A 26,276-nucleotide genomic window follows, 5' to 3' on the forward strand; every position below is an offset into this window, starting at 1 on the left:
AAAAAAAAAAAAAAAAAAGAAAGTGTCAGAATTTGAAGTAGAGGGAGACCTCCTCCTGCAGCTCTACCTCTCCCCTCTTTTCACTACAAATGTCCGTATCTGCATTTTCAGAACAGCTAATAGGAACGGGCTCTCTCGCTGAAATGAGTGATTGGCCAGAGTCTCCCATCACAGCTAGATTTACTAAAGCCTGAATACAAAGCCAAGGAGGAATTGCAGAAGTCTAGTTTTCTCTCAGACCACTTGAATTACAATATGCTGAAAGATTATTATGAAATTTCTGCCCAACGACGGCAAAAATAAAGTGCCTACACCAGTAAAAGCCACAATACAATACTGCTGGTGATAAAACAAAGATTCATTCATGGTTTCAGTAATTAAATGCTACAGTAGTTCAAGATGGCAGAGCACAGTGGATTACACATCAAATCAATATTGATCAATCCATCACAGCAGTCCGTCCTTTTAAAAAATGCAGCAGCATGTCAAGCAGAGCTCTGCTGTGTGATAGAGAAGCCCCCCCTCCACTGCTTAAAATGTACCTAAAGCTACACATCGTGTGTGTGTGTGTGTGTGTGTGTGTGTGTGTATATATATGTGTGTACTATATGTGCCTGTGGTTACATGTGTTGGCGTAAGTGCCTGGCAAAAGTGTGTGTGGACGTGACTCACAATGTGAGTGAGACAAATGGCCTATGGGCACAGGAGGTGTGTGCGCACACTGGCTGATCGCAGATAGGGATTGGTCACTACATGTGCACTGCATTGAGGTGATGGAGAGGGATGAGTGGACAGACGGAGAGAAAGGAAGATGATAAAAGGTGGAATAGCAGTCTGTCACTTCGCACTTATTTATCTCCTCGGGCACTTTGTGTCTGTTCTCTCCCTCCATCCCTCTTCTCTCTGCAACATGAAGGTACAGTACATGTGTTCTGGTTTGGACGGCCATGTTAATGCCTTGAATATATGATTCAGAGGCACACTGTAGTATTTGTGCGATGCTTGATGCGTTGAACCCCCTACAGTAAAGCTGCCATGTGTGACACCTGCAGCGCAATGACCTTCAAGGCCCAATAGAGTCTCCCTCGCTCTCTAGACTCTGAAATTAGATTTGGAAAGATCATCAACATAAATTTAAGAGAACTGGAGTCAGAGATGAAAAAAGAGAGAGAGAGAGAGATAAAGTTGATTGTGTTCCGATGGTTGAATGAAGAAGAGCGGGAGATGGCAATCTCACCAATCAAGGGGAGAGAGCAGGGCATCGGAGAGTAAGAGTGCAATAAAGAGATAGAGAAGAAGAAAGGAGAAGGTGTTGGGAGAGCATTAATGTAAGTGATATAATCAAGGAGAGATTGAAGGAGCTGATATTAGCCCTACAGGCGTTTTGCATGCACAGCGGTGCGCTGCGCTCTTCCTTAACGGGACCCTAGCGGCGCTGTGTTTACTGCAGCACCATCCAGAAGAGCTTTATCATTACAGTATTACCACAGCCCTGCCTGGCTCTCTGTCACCATGACAACCACTGCGTTAGCCTCTGCTTTCAGGCACCAAGGACAGGACTAAGCCAAATGCTGCTCCTACAGCTGGCGTAAAGGGCTGAATGTAGAGGAGCAAGAGGCGAACTGTGATCATTCAGTCCTGCTTCTGATTATTCGATGAAAGATTAACACTTGTGAAGTCAAGGGTGAGTGACCATGACAGACAAATAAAGGATTTTGCTTTTGTTCCATGTACATTGATGGTGATGTTTGATCAGCATTAGTATGACAAACGGCGCCCGGTAAGACTGAGCATGTGGAGTCTTTCCCAGAGGGCAAAGCAAGTGGGCGACCACTGCTGCATAGTCAGTAATGATGAGAAGACATTGAAGGATGATGTGAAATGTGCACATGAATGAGGCATGAAAAATGAACATTTAAACAATGTGAAATACAGAACGTTCTCCTGAAGGGCAACCCGAGCAATGGGTTTGACTTGTATTGGGGGATTTATCTATTATCTTAGGTGAATGGCTGTTGCCATCACTCAGAGACATCCAAAGCAGCCACTTAGCGTGCAGTATGACCATAACCTTGAGTGGGTTTACAGGAATAGCCTTCACTTTTACCATCATCATCATCACTGTTGTCATCATCGCCGTTATATAAACACTGCAGAGTAGTTGAAGGTTTTGCTACTTTAGACTGAGATAAAAAAAAATGAAATAAAAGTAAACAGTGAAACACTCTTGAACAAGACAAAGAGAACTAAAATGTCAAAAGAGAGAGAGAGTTCCCTTTAGGGACTTGGCATGTGAAACGGACAAGCAGCAAAACTGAGTGGAAAGGCAGAGAGAGAGAGAGAGAGAGCGGTACAGAAAAGATGTTTTTCTACGTATTAAATAATGAATTGCTTTAGTGGCTTTTAGCTGTTTATGACCCTCAACTTCAAGGCTTCCTCCTCGTGTGAGTTTAAGTTATGCTAGCATGGTCCATGAAACGTGTCTAAGAATGTTTCCCACAGTTACAGTATTCACACCGTCATTTTACATTAAGTTACTAAATACAGTTAATATCATTAGGAAAGCAACTGGCTGCACTTATCAATTACATTAATTAATCTGAATAATCATTCTGTGAAATGTTAAAAAAGGACCATCATAAGTTATTGATTTAAAGCAGATATAAACAATATTTTTGTATTAACAATGGATCTAAGACTGCCTCTAACGATTATTTTCATTATCGATTAATTTGATTATTTTCTCAATTAATCTCTCTTGGTCTGTAAAATGTCAGAAAATAGTGAAAAATGTCCATCCCACTTTCTCAAAGTCCAAGGTGATGTGTTTAAATGTCTTTATTTGTTTGTTTGATAATTGTTTTCAGTCCAAACCCCAAAGATATTCAGTTTAATATGATATAAAACAGAGAAAAGCAGGAAAGCGCTATATTTGAGAGACAGAATTACTTTTAATCAATTATTAAAGTAGTTGCCGATTTTTTTTTTTTTTCTGTCGAATAATCGTAGGTCTCAATGGATCACAAGGCCACTCGTATGTGAAAGGGGTTTGCTTATAGTGACAAACCCTATTTCCTGACTCTACAGTTTCCCTCAGCTCGAAGGAGCAGTTTAGCTTCTTCCGGCTGATCATTTGGTTTTACGCTCCGCAACTTTTTATTTCTTTTCATTTTCACAGCTCTCATAGCATTAATATGAAATATATATATATATAAACCCACTGTATGTTACCTCATCAGCAACTAACAGCACACAGACAATGTTAGTGAGTAGCTGGTGAACATAGTGGAGCATTAAGAAGCAAAGGATATTTTCCCTCAAGAGTTGGTAGAGACCAAAAACAAAGCTAAAAGTAGAATTAATTTTGAACTTATATTCATCAGGTAACTCCAAATAAATGATGTTGCTCCGTATGTGTAAATAGGCAGCTGTTTGTTATATATTGACTTAAAAGCTAATAATATGTCGTATGTATTAATATATGCTTGTTGTTGCTTGTTCTGCTGTCAACAATAGATCAGGTATTGCGGGTTTAAAGGCATTAACGGTACAATGACATAAAATCCCACAAATCTTCAAATTTGAGGATCTATTATCAACAAATGTTTGAAATTTTACTTGAAAAATAGCCTAAACAATGGATAGATTATCAGTTATCAATTGAGTGATCATATTAGTGATCATATTAGTGCTACATCAGTACATTGTTATTGCAAAAACCTAAGCAGCCTCCTCTTTGTGCTGCAATAACATGACAGACATTTTGATTGTTGTGGTTCTACCATTGTAGAATAGTCTAGATTTCAAGGTGCATTGATCTAGTGAACCCTCAGCTTATTTCAAAGAGGGGATCCATGATAGCGGATAACAGACTGACAATAGACAGAAAGCAATATCAGAGGAGATATCAAATTCTTGTGAGCCTCTCTTCCCCTCTTCCTGTCCCAGAGGAACTGCAGCCGTGTCTCACCTCAAGGGAAATGCAATCGACGTGGGTGGAGGTCGTCTTGTGTCTGAGCCAGGACAGGCAGTTAAAGCAGGGGTCACCCAGCACCCAACACGGGATACTGCGGTATAATGAAGGGCAGGAGAGGCAAAACATGGAAAACGTGGAAAAGGCAGAGAGGAGGGACGTGACGGGACGGTTGCATGATTGCATATGTGCAAAACGCGTGTGCGTAAGGCTCATTAAACACCTGAATGCAGGAGGAGATGGAGGAGGACCGGCCGAGGTTGGAGGGAGGTGGCACTGAACTTAGAGATATAATTAGCTTCTGCTCGGGGTAATCCTTGTGTACACCTTATTTTCTGAGCGCTAGAAACACTGACTCCCTGAGGTCAGTGCTCTTGGAAGTGATCCTAGTAAAATTTCAATCACAACACAGACTTCTGTTTCAGACATTCCCTGAATGACTCAACTCCTTGACATGCTACAGTTGAATCGGTAAGCTCTCCTACACACGCGCACACACACATACGCCCTGCTCTCAGTGTCGTATCTGTTCTGCAGCATTCAAGTCCCCTCCATTACTGCAGTCCTGTCAAACCTTTCGGAAGACAAACAAATACTGTGTGGAGGTGAGTGAACTGTACATGTGTCCGTTCCCTCTCGTCTGCTTAGTATTCGGTCCGGATTACTGCAGCATGCTATGTGCATTTGTCCTTGCACCGCCCTCCCCCCCTTCTCAGCCAATCCTTCCTTTTTCCACGCTTCCTTACCCCTTTCTCCATCCTCGTATTGTTCGAGACACTTAAAGCAAGTTTGGCAAAGCTGTCCCTGTTCTAATAGTAGTGATGACTAACTGCCTTCATGTTTCTATTTAAAGTAGTCATTCACTCTGCCTCCACTCTGCTGCCACTTGGACAGGAGGGACAATCACAAGGAAGCAGATGGTCACACAGGTATTGTCCAAGTGACGCCCTCCAATGTCATTTTCCAAGGGATTGAGCAGGGATAGAGTTTGACTGTTTAAAGTGCCCATATTATGAAAAAAACACTTTTTCTGGGATTTGGGGTGTTCTTTTGTGTCTCTGGTGCTTCCACACACATACAAACTTTGAAAAAAATCCATCCATGCTGTTTAGAGTGAGATACGGTTTCTGAATGTGTCCTGCCTTCAGTCTCTAGGTGAGCTGTTCAAAATCGGCACGGCTTGTGACGTCACAAGCCGAAACGAGCAGGCTAACCGCAACCATTAGCTCGTAGCGTTACCATGCTAACGCTAATGCTAACGCTAGCATGCTACCTCGTTCCCAATAGCAAAGCACTGCTACAACACACACAAGTTCACCATAATCTACAAAAGAATTACTAAATGTGCGCCCTCATTTAGAAGTCTCCCAGCTAATCCTGCCTTGTAACTGACCGAAGTTGTAGAAACTGCTTCTTCATAAACAACATGAAATCAAGGAGAGGGTTAACTTTCTCCTGCTACAGATTTGACACTGTGGTCAGAAAGCACAGGGGAGACACTGTTTCTCTCACTATGACTCTAGAGTCGGTACACGTTCCGAAGCTAATCGCCGTCACTCTCCACTCGCTCTACCACACACTCCACACACACACACACATACACATGTCAGCCCTGCTAAGAGATCGACGCACACACCAACGCACAAGTACAAACTTCAGGCCAGTTACGTAGGCTACGGCGAGCGATGTGTGTGTATGTATATATATGTATATATATATATATATATATATATATATATATATATATATATATATATATATCTCGTTTTAACAATATATATTTCCCAGCCCTAGTGTGTGCGAATAAAACAAGCTCTGGTAACTTGCATTTCTCACTTTTTTTTGTTAGTTATTTACTTAACAATAAACTGATTAGTATATAATAAAATATGTATTAGTTTTCAGTCCTAAAAGTGAAACTGATTGGGAAGCTTGTTTGTAATATAATCTCTCAGCTAATTAACATTCAGTTTGTTGGTCAATGTCTTTGTTAAAGGCATGTATTTGGGACATTGGCATGTGTGAGAGTGACCTGCAGGGTTACATGTGGAGGCGTGTCAGATGAAGTGATTTATCTGTGTGCTGTAAGTGAGAACGCTCAGCTGAATGGTTTATGGGCAGCTACGCTTACAGAGTATGGGCCAGTGTGTAAAGGTGAGCGTACTGAGAGTGATTTATGTTCAGCCAGGTGTTGGAGGGGGTCAAATGTAAGATGCATGTTGTAATGCAAGTGGGTAAATGTGTTTCTATACCACATTAAGTCTCTCTTTAGTTACAGTATGTGCTGGATATTGCTCATGAATAATTGACTAGCTTGATGCAGTGAAAGGATTTTTGATTCAGCACGCAATTAAAGTTCCTTATTCTCTGCGAGTATAAGCACACTGTGTACTGGTTTGTTTACATATACTGTACATGTGCGTGTGGTGGTCTGTGCAACTATAATACACACAATGCACTGCTCTCTCATGTGATTTGACAAGATTTGCCCCATTTAGAGAATTCAGACTCCCACCACTGTAATCGGCTCTGGCACCGTGTGAGTTCTCCACCATGCCAGTGTCCTGAATCATTTTGATTCCAGTGCATAAGAGCAAAATGTCCAGGGTTTACCACAAGGTCCAACTAATTGACTGTCAGTACAGTGGTGTGGAGCACTGATTCAGCACTTAACCAGCATGGCTAAATGGACCAAGGAGGAGGAAGAAAAAAGGGACTTGGAGTGTTGGGAAAGCAATTTTTGCAACATAATCACACATGTTAAATGCTTCTGTCTGAAATGTAATGCGATATGTTGACATTTTGGAAAATATGCTTATTTGCTCTTTTGACAAGAGTTAGATGAGAAGATCAATACCACTCTCATGTCCGTACGGTAAATACTTAGCTGGAGCCAGCAGCTGCTTAGCACAGCTTAACTAGAAACAGCTAGCTTAGCTAAGTCCAAAGGTAACACAATTTGTCTACCAGCATCTTAAACGCTCTCTCATTAACACTTTATATCATTTATTGCATCTGTAGAAAAGACCTAAGTGTAAAAATGACACTTTTCTGTGGGTTATGTGCCAAACTATTTCTTGCCTCTGTGCAGTTGCCAGGCAACCAGGAGACTCCAGGAAGTTACTGGCCCCGGACAAAAACATTGTGGGGCACATGAAAATTGCAAATTCACTTCATTTTTTCTAAGGAGCCAGGCTAGCTGTTTCTAGTCTTTGTGCTAAGCTAACCTGCTGCTGGCTGTAGCTCCATATTCACCATATAGACGTTTAAGTGGTATCCGTCCTCTCATCTAACTCAAGAAAGTGAATAATATGTGTATTTCCCAAAATGTTGAACTATCCATTTAACAGTAATACTAGTTCAGCTTTTTTTTTTTTTTTTTATCCATCATAGAGTTAAGATGAACCACGACAGCAATTCCATAACACCCAGAAGATATAAAATGTATTCACAATAAATACATGTAGTTTTGTAGTAATACTACTCCAAATCAAACTGCTCCAATTGCTGTTTATACACCTTTAACGTGCTTCTTACATATTTAACACAGAGATCATGTCTCTGCCCTTGTTATGAGACAACAAGCATTTATCCAGTAAAGTATCGTCAACAGTCATTGCTCAAGTTACAAGGCAGCAAACGGAAGGACTGTGACTTCAGAGGATGCAAACACAACATGAGACGGCCTGCGGTACAAAACATTGTCAGGGAAAATTGAAACAGAACACAATACATTTACCAAATGCAGGCACATAAGAGGCAGGTTGACTAATTATCACGCCTGTGCCAGCAGCTAGCGCTTGAGGAGAACAGTTTACCTTAATAAACTTGGTGAGAACTTAAGAATATCTCCCTCCACCCTTTTTTTCTCTGTCAAGACAGGTTTGGTGGTTCAGCTGTTTTCAGATTTGTGTTTATACTTCTCAGTACTTATAGTATTGCTTATGCGCTGAATGGTCATACAAGTACATCCTCTCACCAGTAATGGAGGAATAGAATTTGCCACCAACGAATGAATTAAGGCCTCCTTTCCCTCTCTTTGCTATTTTCAGATGCAGCCCACAGGGAGAGGCACAAGAATGGAAGTGGGAAGTAGGCCTTTCAGCAGGGTCGGGGTTTGAATGGAAACAACTTGGAAGCATGAATACCAAACCACTGCTGAAAGTAAAGGTTTATTGCAACACGCTTAAGACCTTTTCATTCACAAAGGAGTACCGTCATTTCTATTTCACATCATCGCCAACAGCGGGACACTGCTGAGGGACGCTAAAGCTCTGAAGATGTTTGTACACTAAGGATAAGGACGTCTCTGTTGCAGTTTTAGGGTGAGCTGCACCTTTTTTAAGATACGGGTGACAGCTGTGATGTTAACTCTCCCTGGAGTGTGATGGGTAAACACAACAAGTAACAGAGGAATAAGGCAAGGTAGAGTCCAGGGTTTGCTGTCCTGCACAAACAATTAACAGTCACATTCACCACAGTTCCCATTAAGCTCCCGACCAGAGTCAGGAGGTACAGGGTGCACTAGTGCAATAAAAGTGACCTAGTATATAGTATAAATGAGCGTCTTATACTGTCAAAATCAAGAGGACAGCAGCATGCTTTATTGAAAACGACGCAGGTGTTTTAAGTGGCCAGTTGGAGAAGTAAAAACTTTTCTTTCCAGACCAGCACGGACTCATCTTGTCCGTTTCTGCCCGGAGACGACCTGTTCTGAGGCCGTTCAGCACAGCGGCAGGTCACATTTGTGTTTATGACAGCATTGTGCGCTCCAACACCGAACACTGTGGAAAAAGGACAGCAAACAATGAACCACAAGACATGACCTTCAGGGAGAGGGGGGGGGGGCTCTGGACACAGTAACTGCTCCACTGAAATGAACCAAATACAAGCACACAAAGTCTGATTTGGAAAGGGGCAAAAGGGGCATCTTGTACATGCTGAGCTACAAATGGTGCTTTGTCAGGAGATTGCTGACAAAGACAACTGTGTCCTTCTGGTGCGAAACTGGAAGTGACCAAAACCCAGCTAAGCCAGTGGGATGATATTATAGGACACCATAGTCAGCAGTGGATTTCATATGGCAAAGTAGACAATACACTTACAAAGACAGGTTTTAGAAAATTCTGCATCTCAGATTTGTATTTATGCACAAATTTACACTGTAGTAATGTACAGTATGTTACATTCACTCCACTTAAACTCTTTAATTCAGACTTTCAGTGTCCAAAATTGCTTTATGCCCACTTGAAGCTTTTTTATCTTCATATTTGCATAACACCTGACAACATTTCAATATTCCTTTCAGTAATTTTACTGTTCATTTTTTTCCAATTATCCCTTACCTTAAAGCGTAACTCTCGCCAAAATGCAACCTAGGGTCTTTTTGTGAATGTACCCGAGTCAAACTTTAGTTTAAAAGCATATTTAGGACAGAAGCGTTAAACTAAAATAAACAAGATATTGTTTAATGGTCAAAGTTAGAAAACAGCCCTTAAAGCATAACTCTCGCCAAAATGCAAACTAGGGTCTTTTTGTGAATGTACCCGAGTAAAACGGAAGCGTCATTTTTAAGATGTACCGTATTTTCGTTTTTCGGTCAAATGGCCTTTTGAGTGGGAGTAATAGGGGCACTTTTATGCTAGCCTCAAAATAGCTATTTTTAAAACACTAAGAAGGCTCGACACAACATGAAACTTTGCTCCAAGTATCACCAGGGGCTCTACACATGAACTTGAGCATTGAGAACATTGTTTGTGTACACAGAGTTAAACTAAAAACAGAGGTTTTGAACAACTCACCGTAGGTCTTGTTGTTTCCGGCTGCTACCACCTCGGCAGTCAAAACGAGTCGATATCAAAACAAGTAGCCACAGATTTAGTATATCCCTTGTGCACCGGTGTAGTTCATGTGTAGAGCCCCTGGTGGTACTTTGAGCAAAGTTTCATGTTGTGTCGAGCCTTCTTAGTGTTTTAAAAATAGCTTTTTTGAGGCTAGCATAAAAGTGCCCCTATAACTCCCACTCAAAAGGCCATTTGACCGAAAAACAAAAATACGGTACATCTTAAAAGTGACGCTTCCGTTTGACTCGAGTACATTCACAAAAAGACCCTAGGTTGCATTTTGGCGAGAGTTACGCTTTAAGGGCTGTTTTCTAACTTTGACCATTAAACAATATCTTGTTTATTTTAGTTTAACACCATATATTCAACCTGAGTGTCAAGTTCTAACATTAGATAAGCTTACCTCAGGTTCAATAACAAAACAACATACAAAACAATAACCACTGTTCATCGCTTCTGGTGCATCCTTGGAGATTAAATTAGGATAATTGTCATTCAAGCAGATTAGAGTTTAAAACAGTAAACATCTTTAACAAATTAGATAAAGTGGGCCAAGATCAAATACTGTCAAACATGATAGAACGGCTCCATGTCGTCTTAGCTGCACTACAAAATCTATGTCAACCAGGCACGGATCAATAAAGAAATCAGATGCAAATCGTATTATATAACACCTCATCAAACAGAAACATAGTATATATCCATAAATGTTGTCAGTGGGTTAACGCTCGTGTTACCATCCAACAGAGTAGAATAAGCATTAGTCATTGTGAGCATTCTCAGATTTGAAGAGGTGATAGAGAGAGAGAGAATGGCTTTAAAACAGACAAAAAGAGAAGACAATCAATTGATTGTCAATCATTAGGCAGGCAGGAGGGCCGGGGAAAGAAGGCTCAAACCTTCACAGACAATCGAAGATGCTAAGACGAGGGTCCCCACCCCCATCATGCAACGTCTTTCTCCCTGTGATTGTCACCTCCTCCCTGCTTATCTCAATACCCCTCTTCCTCCTCCTCCCACTGTGTCCCGATTCCCTCCACTATCGCAGCCCTTCTCCATTTCCCTCGCTCCGTCTATCCCTTTCAATCCCACCCCACTCCACCTCTTTTCTTTTCCTCCGGTGCTCCCCCTCCTCTCTCCCGTGTCTACTGCAGCAGAAAAGCCAGCACAGACACCAGCATGTGTGTGTTTGTACATGTGTGTGCTGCTACAGTAGATCTACGAGGGAGCTTCACACGATCATGAGCTGAGAAGGAGGTGAAAAAAAGAGCCCTGCATGTGTGTTGAACGCTCTGAACAAAACATTGATTGCCGATGCGTTACATCACAGACATGCAAACAAAAAACCCTAAATCATTAGAGCAATGTCTCTCCTCCTGTCTCCCTGTATTTCCTCTCGTCTCCCGCTTCCTCCCTCTGTCTCTCTCTCTCATCTGTCTCATTGTATTTCCACAACAGCCTCTCATTTTTTTCCCTGTCCTAGGCTCTCTCCATTTCTCTTTTCTCTTCACATATAATTTGCATCTCTCAGGACCGTAAAGACCAAAAGGTTCTGCCGCGTTGGACAGAATACTTTTAGAAAGAGCGGGGGTGGGAATAAAACGAGTGATCTGGGTCACAACGCTGTTTGACGTATAGCGCTGGCTGTTAGACCTACAGAGAGAAACGGGGCTGCGTTCACCCACAAATAGAGCTAGTGTTGTGCAGAAATGAATCAAGCTACTACCTGCTCTGTACTCTGCATAACCCCAACGTGCCGTCACAAACACCACTATCTGCAACCATTACACTCAATGAATGTTGTTATATGATTCATGAGATCTTGCCCACTGTAACCAGTGAATGTGGTGTAAAACTGAACATTACATAATATACAGCATTCTAGCTGCGAGGCAGCAGGTATACTGTAGCTGGCATCCAAGGTATGGCAATGCTGCAAATGCTGCCTCCTCTTGCTGTATGATCATTCAGAATTCAGCACCAAATCCACTTTTCTTTACATAAACATGCATTTTTTTTTGCCTTGCTCTTATCATATACAATGTGATTTAGAAAATCCAAACCCTGAAGCTGTCTCCCTTTCATGCAACATTTGCACATTCTACAAATGACTACCCCACTATGAGCTGTTTTGTTGCATGGAGCAGGGGTAGAGATGGGTTGGATAGTGAGAAATCAATCCAATTGGGATGAGAGTGACACTTAGAGAAGCAGTTCCTGCCTGATCCCAAGTCCAGAGAGGCGGATTAGGTGGCCTAAACCAGACTGTCTGTCACAGCCCAACACTTTCCCTTCCTTTGGAGGGAACTGAATCCAGGAATGCAGATCTATACCTCGTGCCAGAGGAGGTGTGTTTAGAAATAGAAAGTCGGAGCCTTTGTATTTATCTGTGATTGTAGATACGGTATGTATGTATTGCTGATTGTTTGCTGATTTTTTAGTGATATATGTTTTAAATCTCTCTTTTTTTTCCACAGACAGTGAGCATTTTTCAGCGTGGTGGTGTGAAATGGCCACTGCAGTGTCTGCTGTCTGGATTTTGCATGTGCACCTACAGTGTGCATACATTCACGGTATCCATGAGTCTTCACACGCCCTCATAACAGCGAAAATAGTACCAACAAAAGCATAGACAGGGTGCAAGACAAGGATGATCAAACTATATCACTAAACACAAATCAAAGCAGCTGTGATCAAGCAACTGGATTTGTCTGTAACTGGAGGGTCTGAGAAAAAAAGCAAACTGTAACTGTTTTCATGTACTACAGATCAAAAACACAGTCAGGGGCACTTGTTATTCTTACACCTGTATGATCAAATGCCATCTAACGTTTGCTTTTAAGAGGTAAATCATTAACTATTTACATGAAAACAGTAATGGGTATTCCAAATTAGGAGCAAGTTGTGCGTAAAAGCAACAATCCATGCGCAAAAGCCATGGCTACATCATCTGGGATAGGGGGGACTGGCAGAAAAAACAACCCAGCAGACTGAATCAGTAGGTCATATGTAGGGAAAGACATGCACTTCACCACTAGCGAATCGGCGTCGTATGAGCGTCATCAGTGCGGTGCTATAATAAATAAGACTCATGAAATACGGCGCATTGATGTGCATCGTAAACGGACAAATGTTACCTAATGAAGGCGTTTGGATGCAGGAGGCGCAGCGGATGCCGCGTTCAGAGTAAGATATGTATTAAACCTGCTCAAGTAGCAGAATACGGCGATATGAATTATAATACCAATAAAAACCGCATTCAGTGTGAATCCAGCTCGACTGAAACGTGTTATATCAAGTATAAGATGTTAGGTTATGTGTTGGACAAAACCCTTGGTTGTTATATCAACTAGTAGGCTATCCATCAATAGATATAGCTGCCATACCAATTTCCATTTTCCTTATGCTATCAGCATTAATTATTCAATATCAGTGAGTCTATATCCTGCCATTTAATACAAGCTATCCTGTCAGGGATGACACACACAGTCAGATTGCAGATAATGAAGAGGGACTGATTTAAATGATGTGGACATAACATTAACAAAACAAAGTTATAAAAACTTATCATGACTCAAGCAGTGCTCTGAGACATCAGGTGGCAGAATATGCAACAGTACAGAAACAAGTTGGTCCCTCCAGGAGAGACAGGGATAACTCACCCGGGCATATTTGGAGGAATACGGGTCTTCAAACAGTGCCCATATTCGGGGCTGCCAGGTTTTCCACCAGCCCGCTTTCCTGGCGTCCTCCTGCATGCACAGTCTTTTCAAGTCCCCATCCGCACCGCCCAGCGCCGGTTCGTCGTCCGGCGCGTCCGGTTCTGGATTCTCGAAGCTGTCCAGCGCCTCCTCCGCATCCCGGTGCTGCCGGTAATTCATCCAGCAACACGCCTCCACGTCCGTCTCATCGATGCCCCAGAAAGCCAGCTCCTCTTCGAACAGGGGACCGCACACATCGTTTGGACAGTGCAACTTCCCGGTGCGGTAATAGTTGAGGATGAAGGAAAACACTGACGGGTGGCGGTCGAAAAAGAACTCGTCTAATTTGTGGTCGTAGTCGAAGTTGGTGAAAGCGTCCGGCTCGGTGAGCCACGATAAGCGGGTACCGGGCAACGTTTTTAGGGTGCTCCGGTAGGTTTCATGCCGCACCCCCCCGCAGTTTATCACGATTTTCTCGCTTTCCGACGGACAAGTCATGTCTGCGCTGTAACATGCTTTGTTGGACGACTTGTTCCCACCCTTGCGCCCTTTAAAAGAGGATACACACACCGAACTGAGCATAGAGGACCGGGGGGGGGGGGAGAGAGGATGAGAGAAACCGAAGGGAGGAGGAGGGAGGAGTCTGAGGAGTCTGCGGGGAGAGAAAAAGGGCAGAATTTTAGCAGAAGGGAGAAATAGATGTGGATTATCAGCATTGCAATACAAATTATGAACCACGCGCTAATACCAGCTGTATGTGCAATTATTCACTTGATAATCAGCTGATGGAAGGGCACAAAACGACCTTGTGCAGGTGCAGTGAGGGGGGAGGGGAATGAACGGGGACAAAGTTGTTTTTAACAGCATCCTGAGGAGAAAGATGCCTTCAACTTATTAGTGCAACATATGGAAACAGGTGAGCACATTCATGAATAGGTAAGCATCCTCACAGGCTGATTGTTGACACCCCAGAGATGAAAAGATGTATTTAGCTATTGTGATGTGATGTGGGGTCCCCACACTGTTACCATCCCTCAGTCCCTCGCTGAAATGTCATTCAGCCAATCTCTAAATTGATCTGGTCGATGCTCATGTCAGTGTTCATTCAAATCCTCTCCCTAATTAGGCCACTGTGAGACTTGAGCATCCCCCCCTCCATCCCTCCCCACCTGCAACAACGCTGCACGGTCTTTGCTTTGGCGCCCAAGACTGTGTGAGGAGGAAAGATGGGGGACCATCTCCCTGCTTCTTTTCTCCCTTTCCCCAAGAATGCCTCTCTGACATAAGGTGGCGCAGCACCGCGTTTGTTTTTGTGTATGAGCATATGTGAGTGTGTGTATGTGTGTGTTAATTGCCTCCCGAGAGTGCGGTGTCCGTACTAATGTTAGATCTCCTCAATCAGCCTATGTGCGTGCTACACACACTGCTGCAGCCCCCTCCGACCGCACTGAGATTCATGCGAGGCACAATTATGTCAATGCTCTCTCTGCCATTTCTCCTTTGCACTGTGTGTGTGTGTGTGTGTGTGTGTGTGTGTGTGTGTGTGTGTGTGTGTGTGTGTGTGTAAAGACATGTAGAGATAGAGAAAAGGGAGTAAGACAGGGAGGTTGGGGGGGAAGAGGAGGCCATAAATCAGATTTTTAATGGAAGGATCGAAAAGGACAGGACAATCAGGAAAACAAGGCAGGCTCGGACAAAGACCTGAAGATGGGGACGAAAAGACAGACAGAGAGAGATTTGGAGGGAAAGAAAGTGAATGCAGCACACTCACTACAGTGAACAGCTAGTGTAATATTGTCTCTTCCCTATTAATGGAGGAAGAGAGAGTGTAGGGGGGGAAAAGGAAAAGCATTTGAAAAGGAGAGTGCACTTCAACAGTGAATGAATTCTGCTGCAGTAAAAAGCCAGAGTTATTTCCTCTCTCTCCCTCCCAGCGAGGTCATGCGTTGCCATCCACGCGCACAGCAACAACAAAAACCCCATACATTCGCCACATCTATGTTGTTAACCTTTTTTCCTATTCAAAGAAATGCACCACTCTCCCCCTCCTCTCCTGTGAGCTCTCACTGGCCCTCCCCCTCTCCCTCCTACTACTCTCTCTCCCTCACTTCCTCGCTCGCTCTCATATTCCGCATTAAGAATCACATTTCATTGAAGGAGGAGAATCAAGGCTTCATTTCTTCCTCTTCCTCCTCTCAAAACACGGTCTTATTTCCCATCCAGTGCCCCTCTCTCATTCTTTTCTTCACTTCTGATCTCCCCCCCCCCTTTTTTCCCACTGCATTTTGCTCTGATGCATCTTTTTATCCATTTCTCCCCTCTTTTGCTTCACTCATCCTCCTGTCCCATTCTTTCCCCTTCCCAAAGTAAGCTTCTCTTCCCTTTGGGTCAACTCTCTCCTTCTCTTACCACTCAGACTTTGTAGACACTGCAGTCTTTCGTTCTTACTTGTTATTAGTGTTTACTCTGTTGTTTTGAAGGAACTTTTTGCTCACGGAAAAGTTTGCTGTTGCTCTTTTCTATCAGATCTTATATTTACATTGAGTTTTTGGTTTTTCAGATTTTTGTTGTCATTATTTTTAACGAAAATGTTCTCTTTTGTTTTTCATTTTTGATGATCCTGGACTTGACAACACTCAGGTAAGGTCTACTAAGACCAATGCTTTTGCATGGGTATGCAGACCGAGTTTGGAAAGTATTGTGCGCAGCCGACTAAAACTAAAATTGATGTATTGTATGTGCACAGAACCAAAAAATTCTAAAAGTCTTAAATTTCTACTTTTCCCTCAAATATCCAAATGTTTACTGCAGGAGCATCAAATCTGCTTGCTTGACAAAAAAAATCTGCACCGATGAGTTGTACTGCATCATTCTGCAGAAGTAGTTTAGTCTGCATCTTAGCAACTAAAAACTGTAGAAATAAGTTAAATTAAGACTAATTTAATAAGGAAGCAATCAAAACAATTTGGAAGTGAGGTCAGGCAGGCAGAGAGTAAAAACATCTCTGTCCTGTGGGGCATTCCAGCAGGGACCGCTTGTGTTGTGGGAATGAATTATATTTCAGCACCATGGACAGCAGCGCTCTCTCTCTCTCTCTCTCTCTCTGGAACAAACTCCACTCTAACGGGATACTAAACTTTCCAGAAGCAGCTATGATCTCAATTGTAGAACTTTTATCCCTTGGATGACTTTTGTTTTGACTTCACTTTGTAACTCCCCCGCGCCCCTTGCTTCTACTTCATAGGCAGCTGTAGCTTATTGGTGAACTGCTGAATATTTTATACACAGACGGCCACAAGTCTGTAACTGTGGTTAAATGCCTTTTTGTTCCCTCTGAGCCATGTGTGGTGAGCTTATTGATTTTATAAAATGTACTTTAGTATGTTTGTATGCATTCAAAACTAATTTGGAGGTTAATTGGGATATGGTGCTGTTCCTACCTTACCTCAGAACTACTCACAGTTAAATTTCTAAATGTAATGTTTAAGTGAAAGTAGTTGTGAACCCGAGCAGATTACTGATCTTGGTGCTTTCTAGCTGCATTTTAGGAGAATGTGCGCAGTTTGAGGGTTTCATCTTAAAACGGGGGAAGTAAGCACATCTCTTTAAGAGCCAGCCTCAGCACTTAACAGCAGAGAGCAAGGGGATGATGAGGAGGAGAGGTATGGAGGGAGGGCTGAAGCTAAAGAAGGTGAACGGCCAGTATAAAATGGAGAAAGGAAGTCGAGATTCAGTGGAGATGAAAAAAGCGCGGAGGTGATAAGGAAGGCAGTAAGGGAGAAAGCATGAGAAAGAGGCTAAAAACTGAAGTGGGAAGAGGAGGGGGGCAGAGAAGAGGAACAAGCACCACCACCTCCTCTCTCTCTCCTGCAGCATTTCCTGCCTTGGCCACCATGTCCTGCGCCACCCTGCTCCTACTGCCTCACCACTGCACACTCACAAGGGGAAATATAGCGAGGAAGGGAGATACATACACACACTCACCTGGCTGCAACAAACAGGCTAAGAAAAGCCTTTTGAGGGCAGAATTATGCTAAACCATTATAAGCCTTTAGGGAGAGGAAATTATTTCTGCAGTGGACAGATAGAGAGAATGGCTCTGAGAAAGAGAAAGTGCACACGGCTGGTGCGCGAAGGCTGCACTGACGCTGATATATATTAGCAGAAACACTGCAGCAAGAGGGGGAGGGAGCATGGGATTATGGGATGCATTGACTGAGGTAGCAGCAGCAGTAACCGGGGGGAGGAGGTGAGCGCACGCTAGAGAGTGAGAGTGAGAGACAGAGAGAGAAGGCAAGGGAGGAATTTGGAGGAGTGCTGACTATGCGAAACAGACCCAGCAGTTGGCAGAAAAAGCAAAAACCTTTACCAATCACAGAGGGGGAGATAGGGAGATGAGATAGAGAAGGAGGGATGGTGAACAGAGAAGGACAGAAAAGGATAGAGAGAGAGTGGGGGGGGGGGGTAACAGAGAATGAGCAATCTTGGGGGAAATGAAAGAGGAGGAAAAAAGGGTGGGGGAGGAGACAGAGAAGACAAAAAAAGACCTTGCAGTGGCTCAGGATAGCACCTGAATGTCTGTAAAGGTGTATGAGGAGGAGGAGGAGGAGGGGGAGGAGGGGGTTGGAAATGGTCTGCAATACTAATAAGAGGAATGGAAAAACAGTGGATGGCTAGGAGAAAGGAAGGAAAACACGTGTAGGGATGTAAAACATATATGCAGCTGAGCTGAGTGGCAAATGTACCACTGGGGAAACGGAGGGCGTGTGTGTGTGTGTGTGTGTGTGTGTGTGTGTGTGTGTGTGTGTGTGTGTGTGTGTGTGTGTGTGTGTGTGTGTGTGTGTGTGTGTGTGAGTGAAAGAGAGAGAGAAAAAGAAAGCGAGAATTACGTTTGTGTTTCTGGTGCGCAGCCATTTTTTTCTCCCACCCGCTACCTCATCAAAGGATGTAACCACAAGGCTTCACGCTGTTCCACCCATATCACCTCCCTCCTTTCCTCATTCCTCTCCTCATCTTTACCTCAACTCCCTCTTCTCCCTCTCTCTCGCACTCCCCAGTGTTGAGGAGACCCCAACAGGAGAAAGCGAGGCATTGCAGCGCGGTGAAAGCACTGCGGTCACCTCCCCTTTTAGTGCGGTGTCACACCACATAGTGTCCTCTCCCCCCTCTAATTGTCATTGCACCTCATGGTGTATAGCTCTGTTTCTGGCAGGAAAAAAGAAGCCAAAAAAGGTGCATGCATGTGTGAGGATAGTGGTGAGAGGTTTGAACCAAATGAATAAGAATGAAAATGAGATGAATATCATGAGTGGATGGAGCCAAAAACAAACAAAAAAAAAAAAACAGCATGCGTATGCAGAGAAAAACTGAGAATGAGGCCACACATGAGCCAGTAGCTCTGAGACAGCTAATGTACACAGACAGAGGACAAAAAAAACCAAGGCATTTCTCACCATAATAAAGCTCACCAGTGGCCAATTTCCAGAACGTGAATTAAATAGCCAATCAATTTAGCAAGCAGAAAGGAAATGGCAACTCCTTTACTCAGCAACACCAGCAGTGAGATCTCCAGGGGCTGACCAATCCACACATACTGCACCACCAACACCCCCTTGGGAGTCTTGTGCATATTGGTCAATCACCCCCACCCCCAGAAGCTCTTGCTATGATATGATCCCCTCCAGCCACCTTTTTTTATGATAGAAAAAAAGAATCATGCGCTCCTGGTTTGCTCCTTTTAGCTGGCTGGGGATGATTAATACATAAGGCCATTTTCAGGAATAGGCCAGCAGAAATGAAGCCTGTAATAGAGCTCTGAAAGCTCAGCCACTGTTCATGACTAAAATCCGTTCTGCACACTGGAGGATATATAAACGTTGAGATTTTTTGGATATATATGCCCACTGGGTGAGACTTCACTAGTGACAGGAGAAGGCAGGGTGAAGGGAGTGATTGAAGGAAAGGTACTAAAGCTCCCTTCAAGGAGCAATTATTGGTGTAGGTGAAACAGCACTTAGTGCAGGCAAAAAAAAAGAAAAGCCACGGGATAGTGTGTCATGTCGGGAAAGAACTCTATTTTTGGACCAGGATAAATCTGAGCTAATATCCCTCCGTATTTCAAATCTGGTTCTTAGAGAATTTGCATCAGGAGCAAATAGCTTTAACCTCCACACCTTCCCGACTCTCTATTAGGTCATTTAAACCTGCCTGCTCCTAATTAATGACGCTGGCCTTCCTGCATGATTAGGACCATTATGATCCGGCAGCAATGATGTAGTTCACGGGGCCAGACACACAAACGGGACGAGGGAAAAAGCATTACTGCACTGTCTCCTGACCTGTGAACTATAGCCTGCAATTAGACATAAAGGAGTGGTAGGGAAGTCACAGATTAGACTCTCAACAGCCAGGGGGAGGAGGGAGAGAAGTTAGGTTTGAACGTGCAGAATCAAATAAGAGGACAAGGGAACAAAGAGGAGGATGGAAGGTGAGCCTCAAGGTTAAGGATTTCTAACACAGAGAATTTAAAAGGAGAATCAGCTCGATCGGGTAATGAATTAGTTGAAGGACAGAGGGAAAGTTCTCTGAAGATGGCGTGAGATGAGAGAGAAACCATCACGGCCAAGGAGAAAGGAAGGGTCAGAGGCAAGAACACACACCAACCCAGGACACGACAGATGCGTAGTTCAAGTACCGCCTCAAAATAGATGTATTCCCCCCCTGTTGCTTAAACAGCAGCGTCCTCCTTTCGAGCCCCATCACTACTCGGCCAATCACATCCAATGACAGCTTGCCACTCTCTCTGGTGGGGAGGCTTTTTTTGTTGCTTAAATTGAAGGGGTGTTTTCTGGGTTACCCTCAATCTAAAAATAGCGCTAGCTGTAGATTTATAATGCAGGATTGAGGAGGGGGGAAAAGCAGGGAGAGAGCAAATGGAGGAAGAGAGTTCCCATTAGGGGAAGAGCACGCCGAAGCAAGTTGTCAGAAAAAAGCGAGGCATGCTCTTGAAAGTGACGGAAGAAGAGGCGTTAGGGGGGAAAAGACCACGTCTAGACATTGAACTGCCCCTATAGACTTCCTGGATCTCAGTGTCCTTCCTGTGGTTCTGCTCCAATGCTCATCTCTTCCTCACACCACCTTCTCCTCTCCCTCGCTCATGCGTTTGTGTGTCAGCCCTCTAACCCTTCTCTTATGGTTCTTTTATCAAAACCTCCATTTTCAGGCCTTGACACTTCCCACAGTGCTAGCCACATCGCACGAATACACACACTCACACACACACACACACACACACACACACAAACACACACACACACACACACACTGAAGGCACATGCTAGTAAAACAAAGCAATACAAACATGGAAACAGTTGCTCACGCAGACACACACAATAATGCTGAGAGGCATGCACACACACATTCCCCTCAGATACATGAAACTGCTCTGATCTAGTGGTGTAGATGGGGAAACACCCACCATTTGGGCAATAAGGAATGTTAGGATTTATAAAAGGTTTTTTAATCAAATCTGACTGTGTCAAAGTACAGCTCTCTTTGTGTTATAGCAGCTAGAAATAATTATAAAAACACAGGATCCTAAAGAGGTTTATGAATCCAATTTGAACATTTTCCAGACATTCTGATTCCTCCAGATATTAATCAAAACACAAACAGGCTACAGAAAAAAATCGCAGTAATTGTGGATATAACGATACTTGTTGAATGTAGGCTAGACGCTTTTTTTTCTCTTTCTTTTAGAGCTGGCCAATGTATGCTCTGTTATTAGACGTGTAACCGCAGAATAAAGCCACCAAAATACAGACATATACACAGACACGGTTAATACTCACTTGCTTTTGGTTCAGGTTCGTTTCGAGTGCGTGCAGAAACACGCACATCAAGCTTAAAAGATCAATCAGAATGTAGTTTTCTTTGTTAGAACGCTCTTTCTTATGATTTCAGAGAGTATCCAGTTTCTCGCAGGCGGTTGATCTGTTTTTTTTTTTTGTCTCTCTCCCCCGATTATAACAAATAATATAATAAATAGGATTGCGCGCGTCTGTTGCTGAAAATCTCGTTTTGACACCGTTATTGCCGAATGTTACACTAGCTTATGGTCATGCTGATGATGGCAACGGGATGAGTCTTTCGAATGATATGAAGCAGGAGTCCCCCTGAAAACGGGCTTTTATGCTATTTCCCTCGATTTCAGAGCCCCTGTCACTCCCACCTCTTTGTTATTGCCACAAAAAAAAAGCCAGCTCTTGTTACAGTGTCTCTACGCTTCCAGGCGCAGGGTGTAGCTACCATTCAGCTCTTCCTCTGTCTCCCCCCTGGCAAATGTTTCAATGGAGATGCAGCCTGTAGACACCCCTCTCTTTGCCTTTCCCTCTCTGTGTTCCTTTGGGGGAGCGTCACCTTCTGGACTATTTTTTTTTCCCTTCAGACGATACATGTGGGCGGATTAAAGAACAAGACAGAGAGGTGGGAGGACCCCAGTGAATACAGAGGCTAATTTCTCATATGGTTGCTGAACTTCATAAATACATATGCTGTAAAAAAAAAAATTAAAAAAAAAATAAAAATACTAAATACAAAATACACACACCAGGCTATAAGAGGAAAGGCTGTGTTGATGTATTATCATCTGTTTAATTGGTTGTGTGTCCCCCCCACCCCTTCTTCTTCCTTCCCCACTTACACAGCCCACACATGCTCACCTTGCTGGACGGACGCACAAACACCATTTTGTCTACAGGTTCCTTGACTCTGGCTGACATCAGCAGTCATGTGGTAGCAGAGGAGCGACCAGGATTTTATGACAGTGAGTGTAGAGTAATATGTTCAATAATAATAATAACAAGAGGAAAAAGAGGAACACACACTGTTTGCTCTGAAGGCTGTTCTCGACAGATGGTTCTGTAAAAAATGTCACTTTTAATTCTTCAAACATGACAAGCTGCATTACCATAAAAACTAACACGGCCTTTTTTTTCTTTTTTGCAGGAGGCCTACATAGGTCGTTGGCTACTCCAGTGGAAGTACAATGATCAGCAATGCTGCTGATGCACTTATTGACAGGAAACTCGGGGCCGAGTGCATGCCATCTCATAAAAATTACAACAAAGGCCAAAAGGCGTTTGCTTCTGGTGCTTGTAGCATTTTCCTTTGACCACCAAATGTTCTTGTAAGAGTAAAGTGTGGATAGAACAAGGATGAGTAAAGGAGAAATGCAAGTTATTTAAAGTGCATTTAAAATGAGTGCAGATGAGATTATATAACTGCTTAATTTACTATTTAAAAATGCAAAAGGGCTTATGCTTACGGCACAAAAAAAGCCATTGAACTTGCATGTGTTGAGACTGGAGGAAAACCACGTGAATACACTACCAAGATAAAGGCCAGGCTTGTCTCTGCTGTAAGGCTACAGTGCTAAACACACAGCCACTGCCTTTATAACACATAAAGCACTTCATTTTTTAGTGAACCATACATCTTTCAATAATTTTGACAAACAAAAGTTGGGAGTTGTGTCAGCTGGCAGAGAGAGTGTGGTGGTAGATCATACAACAGAGAAAGGAGCTGTTTGATGCCGAAAAGTGAGAAAAGTTTAATATGTGCAAAAACAGGCACTTTATAGCATGCAGAACCAAAACAGGCTTGGATTCTGGATATTTTGGATTGTGTTATTTTTGGGGGGCTTTTATGGCCTTTAATTGACAGGATATAGCTTGAAGACAGGAAAGAGGAGAGAGAGGGGGTGACATGCAGCAAAGGCTTCGAACCCGGGCCGCTGCCAAGGACTCAGCCTACAAGGGGCGCACACTCTACTGTGTGAGCTAGTCGTCGCCCCCTCTTTTGTGTTCTTGAATAAATGTTCCCTTCTTTTTTACTCTGTATTATCACTGACAGGTTAGGGTGCCTGTTTCCACTGATGTCCATGGATTTTTTTTTCTTCAGATTTTATTCCTCCAGAAGCTACATGTCTGGCTAAGGAGTCCATAAGCAAGACATGTTCATGTCACTCTATAAATGATCTCATGATATGTAAATATGAAAGTATTTTTAAAGCTGCTTTTTTCTCTGTATGTGTATTGTATAGTCACACCTTATGTGGTTCCCAACCAATACCTATACTGAGTGTGAGGTTTAGAGCTTTATTCTGCACCCTCAGGAAACAATGTATAACTCTAGTCTGCACTATATCACTCCTTGTTCATTTACAGCCCTTCAAATCCCTGCAGGAGCGGTCATACACATGATTTATACAGGTGTTGTACTCCATAATTCTTAGAAAATTCAAACTGGTAAAACAGCAGCCAGAGCCCTTCCAGCAGAGTCTGTAGGAGTTTTTTGTATCCAGTATTTATAGAATTTAGCATCCAGTATGTTAAAGGTAATATAATAACAAGACTAAGACTCTACAGCCATGCTAGCAGCTTTATAAGTCTGTACTTATGCACAGTGGTGCTAAATGCTAATATCAGCATGCTCACTGTGACAATGCTGTGTTAGGCAGGTAACATTTACTGTACCAGGATCACGTTCTTAGTTTAGCATGTTAGCACTTAACATATTGCACTGCCATGTTTCTATAGCCCAGAACGGAGAAACCAAACATGCTCTCATTGTCGAGAGGGCCTTTCATGCTTTTACGTTACCTGAAGGCCACCGTAGTTTCTCCTACACACTTGGAAAGGGAGAGGTGAGGGGAGGAGTATTCAGCCAGTTTCAATCTGCAACCTCACAACTAGATGCCACTAAATCCACACACTGGTCATTTAATAATTCGAATTTACTATCAAGGGGCCTTGAATATCGGTAGCAGGTTTCATTGCAATCCATCCAATAGTTGCTAAGAGGTTTCACTCTGAACCAATAACGTCAACCTGCTGGTGGTGCTAGAGGCAAAGCTAGTTGTGTTAATCCTCTGGGGAACCTCTGGAACAAAATTGCCGGGCAATCCATCCCATTGTTGAAATACAGTATTTCTGCCTGGAGCAAAGCGGTGGAACAACCGACCGACTGAGCGACATTGCCAGCCATACAGTAGAGTCGCTAGCATGTATCAGCTAAAAATGAAATTAACATACAACATTTGCATTTTCAAAGGCAAGGGGCCTGCACCAGACCAGAGCAGATGTAGCAAGAAGTCATCTACAGAAAGTAGCTGACAGTGTTTCTTCATCAACCTGCATAAATACTGAATGCTCAACTTTGTTAGTCCTAAGCCAACACAGACACATCCACAGTCAGTCTCTTGGCGGCAGCATGGCGCAGCTCATGCATAAGGAAGTAGTGAGCAGCAGACCTGAGGAGACATTGTGTGAAGAGAAGATTTTCAAGTACTGATGGAGGAAAAAGCAGATCTGTGAGGATGTCCTCAGTCTCTCGGTTCAAAATTATTACCAGTAAATGTTATCATCATTATTGTATGGGTAGACATTATGTTATGCAAATGAAAAAGGGTTGCATGGAACAACAAACAGCGTCTACAATAGACTGTCTTTGCAGTATATCTACCATGTTTAATAAAGTTGCACAGATGGGAACTGTACTGTGGGGTAAACAGAAAGGATTGCTGGCCTTGAGGATGCAAAGACTAATTGACAATGAGAAACCGGTGGTTCAATCCTTATTGATCTTGTCTATCACTAAACTGAAAAACAGTGTCCACTAACTCTGTGCTTCCCGTGCTTAGAAAAAAAAAAAACTTCACATGATCTTCAGGTCTGTAACATGTTTTTTTACGCTCACAGGAAGCTGGTTGCAAATGTCGGGGATACAAAATAGATTTTGGTACAAGACGGACAAATCAAACTGCAGAGCTGCTAATTGCTACGTGTTTAAAAAAAAAACACGGAACACATAACAAATGTTAATATTGATTGTAATCACTTGAGACAATGTGCAGTAGAATGGAAAACTGTGAGCTATTGAATTATGAATCAAATGCCATGTTTGCAACAGCAGTAATGCCTCCAAACCCATCATGACATTTGTTAAATGCAGTCCTATCACCATGTATTTCCAGCACTATTATGAGGACAATACAAAGAGACTCTACAGTTCTCCAGAGCGGTCTGCTACAGCATCATTGTGTTATGCACTATTGAGCAGTATTAATTACCTGACTAATTTAAGAATTAAAAGACATAAATAATGCATTGTGTTATAATAGTGCACTTACTCTTGGGGGAATTGTTGGGGTCTCTGTACATTATAGTGTGTGTTCTGTTAGGATTTGACACTATAAATAACATTTAATTATTATGAAAATGTAACCAAAACCTTACTGATACCATAGTTTTATGAGGACAGTACATTCCACTGTGTGTTTAACATTGATTACACAGGATTTTTGGGGTGTTCTGCAGATTTGACACACGTTCTTCCAGACTCTATTGGCTGCTATCACATAAAATCATAACATACAGACCTGATAATCATTCATTAACATCATTGTCTTCACAATAAAATGTTTTTTTTTTTTTAAGTTCTCTTGAGTAGTGTTTGATTACTGTGTACTGTATCCAGATTTCCTGGAAATAGTCGCTTGGCAGATGTATATTGAATAACCGTATTCATAAAATATCCCTTTGCAGTATGAATCTTGTCCTTCTCATAATCAGTCTCTATAACCAGATGTTAAACCACAACTGTATTTTGCAATCATAAATAAATGAGTGATTAATCTCTCGAGAGCATCTAGGTTTTACATCTTTTGTTGTTTTTGTTCAACAGCCTTTTATAATACAC

At 42.7% G+C, this 26,276-nt stretch overlaps 1 protein-coding gene and 1 long non-coding RNA gene across 9 annotated transcripts in view; one reads left to right on the forward strand and one right to left on the reverse strand.

Moving 5' to 3' along the window:
* kcnc3b (potassium voltage-gated channel, Shaw-related subfamily, member 3b) overlaps nt 1-22,177 on the reverse strand; it is a 49,986-nt gene extending 27,809 nt beyond the window's left edge. For 3 of the 6 annotated variants that reach the window (XM_035997685.1, XM_035997686.1, XM_035997687.1), the window contains exons 1-2: nt 21,368-22,175; nt 13,479-14,169 (exon numbers count right to left, since the gene is read on the reverse strand). In XM_035997685.1, the coding sequence (XP_035853578.1) occupies nt 13,479-14,099 (621 nt within the window). In that variant the 5' untranslated portion in view covers nt 14,100-14,169; nt 21,368-22,175. Of the gene's footprint in view, nt 1-13,478; nt 14,170-21,367 lie in introns of all 6 variants that reach the window. The other 3 variants (XM_035997688.1, XM_035997684.1, XM_031315253.2) reach the window with 3 other exon arrangements.
* LOC116061223 lies at nt 15,629-25,375 on the forward strand. 3 transcript variants are annotated; one of them, XR_004107678.2, is made up of 4 exons: nt 15,629-16,157; nt 21,964-22,015; nt 22,223-22,341; nt 22,524-25,375. It is a non-coding gene; the product is annotated as an uncharacterized LOC116061223 (long non-coding RNA). The 3 variants fall into 3 exon arrangements; XR_004107679.2 differs by lacking the exon at nt 21,964-22,015 and having other exon boundaries at nt 15,634-16,157; nt 22,524-23,537; nt 24,116-25,375; XR_004107677.2 differs by lacking the exon at nt 21,964-22,015 and having other exon boundaries at nt 15,638-16,157.
* The last annotated feature ends 901 nt before the right edge of the window (nt 25,376-26,276 follow it).

The sequence above is a fragment of the Sander lucioperca genome, chromosome 22 (genome assembly GCF_008315115.2).
Source record: "Sander lucioperca isolate FBNREF2018 chromosome 22, SLUC_FBN_1.2, whole genome shotgun sequence".
Lineage (NCBI taxonomy): Eukaryota > Metazoa > Chordata > Actinopteri > Perciformes > Percidae > Sander > Sander lucioperca.